This window comes from Pseudorca crassidens, chromosome 4, assembly GCF_039906515.1.
Source record: "Pseudorca crassidens isolate mPseCra1 chromosome 4, mPseCra1.hap1, whole genome shotgun sequence".
In the NCBI taxonomy this organism is placed as follows: domain Eukaryota; kingdom Metazoa; phylum Chordata; class Mammalia; order Artiodactyla; family Delphinidae; genus Pseudorca; species Pseudorca crassidens.
In genome coordinates this window covers 151,747,714-151,758,578 of record NC_090299.1, presented here as the reverse complement: position 1 = coordinate 151,758,578, position 10,865 = coordinate 151,747,714, and the positions used below count along the sequence as shown (strand labels likewise).

At 42.2% G+C, this 10,865-nt stretch overlaps 1 protein-coding gene across 13 annotated transcripts in view; it reads right to left on the bottom strand.

Moving 5' to 3' along the window:
- Positions 1-10,865, bottom strand: part of SPMIP2 (sperm microtubule inner protein 2) — a 159,395-nt gene that overhangs the window by 39,463 nt on the left and 109,067 nt on the right. For all 13 annotated transcript variants that reach the window (XR_010943216.1, XR_010943218.1, XR_010943226.1 and 10 more), the window contains one exon: positions 1,053-1,111. Coding sequence is in view for 4 of the 13 variants with exons in the window: in XM_067737059.1 (XP_067593160.1) it covers positions 1,053-1,111 (59 nt within the window). In the remaining 9 variants the exon portion in view is untranslated. The remainder of the gene's footprint in view (positions 1-1,052; positions 1,112-10,865) is intronic.

The window sequence follows — 10,865 nt, the reverse complement described above, 5'->3', positions numbered from 1 at the left end:
CTTTTCCCGTAATTGAACATACCTTGCACTAGGCATGTTTAATTTAGGTTACCAGCTGCTTTAAGAGAGTGTCAATTCAAGCCATGCTGTGACTTCAGTAGGGCTACGTTTATTAACCAGCATGACCCGTTATGATGGTTTCTAGGCCAACAGCATGAAATGAGGGTTTTTTAATTTTTATTTTTTTATTTACTTTTTAAATTATTTTTATTTATTTGTGGCTGCGTTGGGTCTTTGTTGCTGCGCATGGGCTTTCTTTAGTTGTGGCGAGCAGAGGCTACTCTTCGTTGCGGCGCGTGGGCTTCTTGTTGCAGAGCATGGGCTCTAGGTGCTCAAGTTTCAGTAGTTGTGGCGCGTGGGCTCAGTAGTTATGGTACACGGGCTTAGTTCCTCCGTGGCATGTGGGATCTTCCCAGACCAGGGCTCGAACCCATGTTCCCTGCATTGGCAGGCGGATTCTTAACCACTGTGCCAACAGGGAAGTCTCATAAGGGTTTTTTTGTTTGTTTGTTTGTTTGTTTGTTTTGTTTTTGCGGTACGCAGGCCTCTCACTGTTGTGGCCTCTCCCGTTGCAGAGCACGGGCTCCGGACGCACAGGCTCAGCAGCCATGGCTCACGGGCCCAGCCGCTCCGCGGCATGTGGGATCCTCCCAGACCGGGGCACGAACCCGTGTCCCCCCCATCGGCAGGTGGACTCTCAACCACTGCGCCACCAGGGAAGCCCTCATAAGGGTTTTTTTTAACCAAAAAAATTATATTCTTGTTCTTCCACAAAAAGATTTATATAGTTAAAGCTACCGGACCCGTCCAGTGGCTGTTCTTAACAGGCTGTTTCCTTTTTCTCCACTGTGCTCTCACCATGCTTGCCCCACCTCTTTCCTCCCCTTAATGAAAACCTAGTAGATAGTGAACATTTTGTTTATGAGGAATACAAATTCATAATTATACAAAGAAACCTATAGGACATAAAAAGTTTTAAAATATTAACCCTGTTCCTAATTTAGGAAGGAAACATTAATTAATTGATGTAAAATGTATTAGTATGTGCTTACCATGGGTTCTGGTATCTGTGGCTTAGTTTCTCAACAGCAGCTTGACTGAACTCTTCATACTGTAAAAGGAAGAACATGAATTAAGTCCCCTGATTCCAATGTCACTGGGTACAAACATGTCTGAGAGTCTGGGTTCCTGGTCAAAAAGGTCAGGTTGAGCAATTAAACAGGAAATGCTAAGTTCAGTTGAAAGAAGATGGTCTTTTGATTTTTGAACTGAGAGGAAAAGGCATAAGAGGTAAAATAACTCCGAGCCTCTGTGCTTTCCCTTCCCTCTCTGTCAAAGGACAGGTGCTGGGTCCCAAGAAGAGTGTCATCCCCAGTCGCTAAGCTAATGATTCTGTGTCTACACCAGCAGGCATGCAAAACCACAGTTTAGCATTTAGATTCAAACAGCTCAGCTCTTTCCACTTCACCTTGCCCTCACAGAATTAGGAAATGTGGTGGCTACAGCACAGGAAAGAGCCGGGTGACAGACAGCCTGTGGTGCAGTCTAGCTCTGAATGTTCCTTTCAGAAAGCATCACAGAACATCGATAAAATACTTGGTTGCTTAGAACTCGTTCTCACATGAAAACATATCCCCGTGCCCTTCCCTGTGCATAGAAATTCTCTCTCATAACTGAATAGATGACTATAAACTGGCCTCTTTTCCCCAGGAACTGTCAATGGAGGACACATTTTATGCATAAACATGGGAAATGGGGGTGTCAAATTTATACTGAAAAGGGTTTGGGGCCTTAATCATTTCTCGATTTTCCATACTAGGGTTGGGAAACAGTGATAAGGATTATCGAAAGTACTTCAGTTTTGTCTATTTTTTTAAAATTAATTAATTAATTTATTTTTGGCTGTGTTGGGTCTTCATTTCTGTGTGAGGGCTTTCTCTAGTTGCGGCAAGCGGGGGCCCCTCTTCATTGCGGTGCGCCGGCCTCTCACTATCGCGGCCTCTCTTGTTGTGGAGCACAGGCTCCAGAGGCGCAGGCTCAGTAGTTGTGGCTCACAGGCCTAGTTGCTCCGCGGCATCTGGGATCCTCCCAGACCAGGGCTCGAACCCGCGTCCCCTGCATTAGCAGGCAGATTCTCAACCACTGCGCCACCAGGGAAGCCCTTCACTTCAGTTTTGGAATGCATTTTTACATTGATGCAGGATGCTATATTCGTAACATCAAAAAGTAGCAAACTCAAATGAGGCAACTGACAAGGGATAAATTTCCAAAATATACAAACAGCTCATATAGCTCAATATCAAAAAAACAACCAACCCAATAGAAAAATGGGCAGAAGACCTAAATAAACATTTATCCAAAGAAGACATACAGATGGCCAACAGGCACATGAAAAGATGCTCAAAATCACTAATTATTAGAGAAATATAAATCAAAACTACAATGAGGTATCACCTCACACCAGTCAGAATGGCCATTATTAAAAAGTCTACAAATAACGAATGCTGGAGAGGGTGTGGAGAAAAGGGAACCTCCTGCACTGTTGGTGGGAATGTAAATTGATACAGCCACTATGGAGAACAGTATGGAGGTTCCTTAAAAAACTGAAAATAGAGTTACCATATGACCCAGCAATCGCACTCCTGGGCATATATCTGGAGAAAAACATAATTCGAAAAGATAAACGCACCCCAGTGTTCATAGCAGCACTATTCACAGTAGCCAAGACATGGAAACCCCCTAAGTGACCACTGACAGATGATAAAGAAGATGTGGTGTATATATACAAAGGAATAGTACTCAACCATAATGAAATAATGCCATTTGCAGCAATAAAGATGGACCTAGAGATTATCATACTAAGTGAAGTAAGCCAGACAGAGAAAGACAAATATTATATGAGATCACTTACATGTGGAATCTGAAAAAAAAAAAAAAGATTGTTTTCAACTTGCGAAAATAATCATAACTTGAAATTGGATATTCCCCATTAAGCAACCTTTAAATAAGTCTAGGTATTAATTTAAAGGTATATGTCTGGTAATTACATTCAGGTACTGTGAATGTGACACAATTTCTGAAATGAGCTGTTAAATTTGAGTTAAATTAATCACAGACATTGGGGCCCATTCTAGTTAACAATGCAAATCATTGCTTAAAAATGTCATTTTTAATCCCAAATCACCTCTAGTCTAGAACTCCCATCACTGAGGAATCCTCTTGCTTTCTTGCTATACTTAGCTCAGGAAGTTTTCCCTAATATATCCAATTTGACTTTCCTTACTAGAAAGGACCGTTTTCCATCTCTGTAACGATGAGGTCTTTCTCGCCAGCAGAATGAGTACAATGGCAATGCGTTTCAAGAATGTGTGGACACTAGAGTTTCTCTTCGCCATCCTCCTCCTTTGTAACATAGAGCTCTTAGTACCAAACATTGGAGTGGAAAATCCCCTAAGGCTACCTTTTCTTATGCTAATGTCATTTTTTCTTCACTTGCTTCCATTTGCAAAATATTACTGTTAACCGCTTAGGTGTCTTTCTTCCCACAGCCAGTGAGAAGCATTCTCATTGCTGGCGTTGGGTCGCCAAATTGCATAATGCTGCCCATTCTAGACTGGAACTATTGAAGGGAGAAAGGGGGGCTTCAAGCCTTTGTGTACATGGCGCATTTGAAGCATTCATTTTATATTCAGAGTAGGAGTAGAAACAAAACAGTTCTCTGAAAAATGTCAGTGCTCAAGGCATGGATTCTGTGATGCATTTTTCTCACTAAAAAACAAAAATTGAACAAGGCAGTGGCTCATACTTCATTTTATGCCGCATTGTATGTGAGCCTGAGTTGAGTACCAACGTGAACTATATCCTGGTCTCCCTTTTTTTTTTTTTTTTTTACTGCACTGTTTATTTAACTTGAATTAGTACGTCAACTTTCAGCAAACAGACTAAACATTAAGTTTCATGAGTTCCTTGACTCTGGCCCCAGTATGTTTTCTGTGGAGTCTCCAGATAATGAGAAACATATTCCATTATGTTTCTAATGTGCTTATCATAACATAATTTAAAAATCCAGGACTTCCGTGGTGGCACAGTGGTTAAGAATCCGCCTGCCAATGCAGGGGACACGGGTACAAGCCCTGGTCCGGGAAGATCCCACATGCCGCGGAGCAATGAAGCCCGTGCGCCACAACTGCTGAGCCTGGGCTCTAGAGCTTGTGAGCCACAACTACTGAGCCCGCATGCTGCAACTACTGAAGCCCACGTGCCTAGAGCCCGTGCTCCGCAACGAGAAGCCACCAATGAGAAGCCTATGCACCGCAGTGAAGAGTCCCCCCCCACTCACTGCAACTAGAGAGAAAGCCCGTGTGCAGCAACGAAGACCCAACGCAGCCAAAAAATAAAAAAACAATAAAGTGAGCTAAAAAAAAATCCATTAGGCAAGAAAATACAGTATATAGAGACATTAATAATACTAGATCCCATTTCTTGAGACTGTACTAGAGTCTGTACTAGATACTAGGCTAAGCGCTTTACACACATCTCACCTAATCCATTTAACAACACTCTAAGTTATTGTTATTATCCCTGTGGAAGACAGAATTCTAAAGACCCCCAAGATTCTCACTCCTTGGTATATCCACCTTCTCCCAGATATTCAACCAAATACTAGGTACTGCTGTGAAGGGATTTTGCAGATGTAATTAAGATCCCAAATCAGTTGCCTGCAAGAAAGGGAGATTATCCTCAGTGGCCCAAACTTCACCAGGTGAGCTCTTGAAAGGATCTGGGCTCTTCCAGGCAAAGGGGATTTGAAGCATGACAGGGATTTGGACGTGAGGGAGAATGTCTGTTGCTGGCTTTAAAGATGGAGGGCACCACAGCTATGGTATGTGGGCAGATTCTCGAGGCTGAGACTGGTCCCTGGCTGACAGCCAGCAGAGAGATGGGACCTCAGTCCTACAACCACAAGGAACTGAAAGCTGCCACAACCCCATGAACTCGGAAGAGCCTCCAAGCCTCAGGTGAGATCACAAGCCAACACCTTGCATCCAGCCTAGTGAGTGCTGAGCAGAGAACCCAGCCAGGCCTTCCCGGGACTTCTGACCTATAGAACTGTGAGCAAATAAATGGTGTTGCTTTAAGATGCTATGTGGTATTGGGTTATGCTCAACAGAAAACTAATGCAATGCCCGTTTTATAGGTGTAAAAACTGAGACATTATAAAGAATAGTAGGCAGACTAGCATGCAAAGAAAGAAAAGAGGGAAGGTGAAAATTTCTTCAACTGGCTACTTCTGCATATTCAGTTTTTCATTAGGGCATAGATTTGCCCTGAAAAGCACTATGAATCCTCGCTGCCTCATTTACTCTCAGAGAGAAGGCACATTTCTACTATTTTTTCTGCACTTCCCCAGAGAGATTCATGTTTTCCTTATTCACGTGATAATTCAAGATACACTAGAATTTCATTTTAAAGCAAGACTAGAAGTTATTCTGTTGGGAATTGTTAGGATATGTGATGAGTAACCAATCATTCTGCTACTAGCCCTTTATCCAGAGTTAGCAGAAGGTCCCTACCAGGGTCTGAAATACGAGTGGATTCAACTCTTCAACCTACAGAAAAGTGACATGGGAGCTTCCCGAGTCTCTGCTTGTGCCCAGTACACAGTTTCTGAAATACAATCAAGTGCCTGGTTGGTGACCGTTCTTACCCTTGGAGTTTCCTAATGTGTTGGCACTGTTGTTAATTCAAAGGTTAGGAAGAGTGTCCCAAGTTAACTGTCCAATTAGCTCTACAACACAGAATTACACTGGGGGTGGTAGCCTCCGTCTCCCATCATTTCTTGATGATCATGTACCCTGTGCTAAGCACTGCACGGAGGGCTGTGGATGCTGTCAGTATAAAGCCAAATAAGACACAGCCCTCAGACCTGAAGGTGCTTACAGCCGTTTGGGATGTGGCTGGCACTGTGGAGACCAACTGTCTCACCAAAAACTCCAACAACGATCACAGCACGAAGAAACTTCCTACGAATTCCTCCCCAGCTGCAGGAGCCCACAAGGCTTGCAAAGCACTTATTTTCAATGCCATTTTCTTTGTGTCCAGAGACAGGGGGACCACATACCAGGGGCCCCTCTATTGAATGGGTTGTTTTCAATTTGCTCAATTAAGATTTCTTGGATCCTAGGTTCAGTCCTGGGAAGAGAACAGATATCTCCAGACTGCTATGCATTCTATGCGTTTTTGTCAAAGCAGCGGAGGTACCCCGGAAGTGGTGTACATGAATAGCAGGGAAAAGTATAATCCTAAATTTATAATGCTATTAGAGTTTCCTCCAAAGATCTTAAAAAGCCAAGATTTAGAAAACATACGTCCTGGTATTTTAGCCAACTGTGCTTGGGATATTAGATCACGCGCAAGTTTCCAAATTGTTGACAGTAAATTTAAAGGACCCTGGCTGTGGAGCCAACGTCAGGTTTACTAGACCCCATTCTAATTTATACAACTTTTTCTTAGCTTTCTATCTCCCTATCATCATCAAATACTATTCGCTGAAAACCTATGGCATATGCTTAATACTAACTTTAAGAAGTGTAATTTTTTAAAAAGGTGATGTTTACATTGAGATGCAAACTCAAGATGCATGTCAAGACTTACAAGAGCTAGTAACCACCATGGTGTATTTTCAGCCTTCCTTAATTAGGAATAAAATCACTCACTAGACTCTAAATTACACTGAGTTCCTTTCTTCCTCCCTCCCTCCCTCCTTTCCTCCCTCCCTCCGTCCTTCCCTCTCCCTCTCTCTCTCTCTTTCTTTTCACATTTCCACATCCTAACAAAAGATGTGAACATTAGGATGTCTTTTTTTCCAATTCACCAATAATCATCCACAAACTCACAGCCACAAGGAGGAAGCCCACATCTGGCTGGGGCTGGGATGCCTGGTGACATGTGGAGTGGCAGTGTCCCCAGCTATCAGCAGAGATGCTTCTCCCTCCAAACCCGCTATTCTTCACGCAATGGCTTTGAACACAGCACGGAGAGTGCATCTCAGTGATACGTGCCTCGCTTGTTGTTTTCATGGTCTGTTCCAGAAAGGAGGCATCAAACTTAAAAACTTATTTTCCGGGAGTTCGGATACAAGTAAGTTCCTTCCATTTATCTGAGGAATCCTATATAAAGCCAGGTTTTATAAAATGGAGAAGATATAACACCTGCATACAAGGGGGTTGATGACGTTAATATATTATTTTCAAGAAAAAGGAGGGTTACTTGGCTTCTGTAGCCAAGGTTTCTTCTCCTTCATAGACGGTCAGCATGTGGCCCTCCCCTACTAGAGGCTTCCCGTGGTACCAGGAAAGCCATTACTTTACACAGCACTTAAGGATGAAAGGTGCTAATGTAATTATTTTTATATTAAATGACAAACTGTTAGGATGCAAATAACTCTAAGAAATATAAAGTGAGAGATAAACACACACCCGTCTGGGAAAGAAACAGCAGCCACCCCAAGGCGCTCCTGATGTTAAGAAAGCTATTTTCTATTTTGCTCCTATAAGTTGGTTGGAAAAGGAAGCTTTATTATCTTTCAAAAGTCTTCTATATTGATAATAACATCTGGAGATTAGGAGTGTGAGATCTTAGGAATTTTAATGAGACTGTTTGTGATTCGCCCAAACGAACCCAAAGGTAAATGAGAAGCTTGGGGGGAAAAACACCCAGAAGTTCTAAAATGTGTGATTGGTGGTCTACATACTGATCAACTCCACACCAACAATACTTCTCTTTTCTAGGTGATTTTGAAAATTTTCTGGGACGCTGTCGTGTGGAAGTGGGTTTGGGAGAATGCACAGGGTGGGGCTGGAAAGAAGGTACAGTTTAGGGGGGGAACTTCACTGTCTTCTCTTCTTTTTCCAGAATGCCAAAGATAATACTCAATGATACGTTTTGAAGCACTCTAGAGTGCTTATTACACAGAAACTGGAAAATAATAAAACTAAAAATAGAGCTACCATATGACCCAGCAATCCCACTCCTGGGCATATATCCAGAGAAAACCATAATTTGAAAAGACACATGCACCCCAATGTTCACTGCAGCACTATTTACAGTAGCCAAGACATGGAAACAATCTAAATGTCCATTGACGAATGGATAAAGAAGATGTGGCACATTTATACAATGGTATATTACTCAGCCGTAAAAAGAATGAAATAATGCCATTTGGAGCAACATGGATGGACCTAGAGATTATGATACTAAGTGAAGTACATCAGACAGAGAAATACAAATATCATATGATATCACTTATATGTGAAATCTTTAAAAAAATTACAAATGAACTTATATACAAAACAGAAATAGATTCACAGACGTAGAAAACAAACTTATCGTTACCAAAGGGGAAAGGGGAGGGGAGGGATAAATTAGGAGTTTGGGATTAACATATACACACTACTAAATATAAGATAGATAAACAACAAGGACCTACTGTATAGCACAGGGACCTTCACTCAATATTTTGTAATAACCTATAAGGGAAAAGGATCTGGAAAAAATAGATATATATGTATGTATAACTGAATCACTCTGCTGTACACTTGAAACTAACACAAGATTGTAAATCAACTATACTCCCCCCAAAATTTTAAGATTTAATAAAGAAACAAAAAAGAAAATAACTATTACTAAGCCCTTTCTTATTATGTCAAATATGTGGATATATCCACTACTGATGATTCATTTTACTATGATGAATGCAGCATCTGTGTGCAAACGACGCAGAGTGGTGGGGATCAGGGAGAGGCTTGAGGCCCCGTGAAGAAAGGACGGGCCCTTAGGAGACAAGGCAACCGGGACTGACCCGGGCGGACACTGCCTCGCGGAAAAGCGCTCGCCCTGATGAGCGCCTCACCCAGCGGCTCCAGCCCCGTGTTCCAACTTCGTTTCCTGTCACTTCCTCTCACACACGCTGGGCTCCCACGAAGTCCCTGAGCTCCAGGCCTGGGCTGAGATCCCAGCTCCATCCCTGACCAGCTGTACGGCCTCAGGCAAGGGGCCTCAGCTGTCAATATCTCCGACCCCTCCTCTGTAAGATGAAACCGATCGCAGTGCCTCCCTCACATAGTAAATAGTCAACGGGAGCTCTTTTTAAAAAAAAATTATTTTATTGGAGTATAGTTGATATACACTTGTGTTGGTTTCTGGTGTACAGCAAAATGATTTAGTTATGTATATTTTTTCATATTCTTTTCCATTATGGTTTATTATTAAGATATTGAATATAGGTCCCTGTGCTATACAGTAGGACCCTGTTGTTTATGTTTTATACATAGTAGTGTGTACATGTTAATCCCAAGCTCCTAATTTATCCCTCCCCCTCCCCCTTTCCCCTTTGGTAACCAAAAGTTTGTTTTCTATGTCTGTGGGTCTGTTTCTGCTTCATAAATAAGCTCGTTTCTGTCATATTTTATTTTATTTTTTGGCCGCACTGCACGACATGCGGGATGTTAGTTCCCACACCAGGGATCGAACCCATGCCCCCTGCAGTGGAAGCACCAAGTCTCAACCACTGGACCGCCAGGGAAGTCTCTCTGCCATATTTTGGATTCCACGTATAAGTGATATCATATGATATTTGTCTTTCTCTGTCTGGCATACTTCACTCAGTAGGACAATCTCTAGGTCCATCCATGTTGCTGCAAATGGCATTATTTCATTCTTTTTATGCCTAATATTCCATTGCATATACGTGCACCTTCTTTATCCATTCCTCTGCCAATGGACACTTACGTTGTTTCCATGTCTTGGCTGTTGTGAATAGTGCTGCTATGAACATTGCATGTATCTTTTTTTTTTTTAACATCTTTACTGGAGTATAATTGCTTTACAATGGTGTGTTAGTTTCTTCTGTATAACAAAGTGAATCAGCTATACAGAGCATGTATCTTTTTGAATTATGGTTTTGTCTGGATATATGCCCAGGAGTGGGATTGCAGGATCATACGGTAGCTGTATTTTCAGTTTTTGAGGAACCTCCATACTGTTTCCCATAGTGGCTGCACCAATTTACATTCCCACAGCAAGAGCTCTTTTTATGTTTACTTTCTCTAAAAAAATTCGCAGTGAGAAAAATGTCTCATAAAGCCACCGACCTTGGATTGATTTATTCGACATCCATCAGGAAGTCTGTTCCCATGTCCATGAAACTCAGAGAAGCCCTCTGTGTTCATAACATGGGAATTTGGGGCAGATAAACAGGAGGCAGGAGTTTCAAAGCCTTGAAAACTTTCCTTTTTATGATATGACACTGTATCCCATATAAATATATTATTGGCGCGTCCCCACGGTTCTCTTCATTATCTTCTGCACATCACTCAAGGTGTTATACCGTGTGATATATTGGTGGTAATAGCTGTTATGATTCACTGATTTAATATTGTCTTTGGGACCACACCTATGAAGAGTCAGTCCTCAAGTCCAGTATCGCATTGTTTTTGTGGGAAAACCAAGTGTCAAATCATCTGGTCCTGAGGTCAGATGCAGGAGTAGAAAACAGGCATTGGGGGACCTGGGTTAAAGAAAGGCCAGGGGAGGGAGACACGAACCACTTAGCTACAAACCACTATGAACCCAGCTACGAACCACTTAGACACGCTCCTCAGTTTGAAACCAAAGGAATCGTTTCACTGGTCTCCATATACTGTTGCAGAAACAACACACATAGTTTGGCAGAGACCAAATCCATGAAAAAAAAGAAAAAGAAGAATGTACTGCTCTTAAATCTGAGACAGTAACAAAAGCAGTGATCTTTACTGGTTCATTACGCGTGTATCATCATTGCACGGCAGCCCCACATCCGAGCAGGA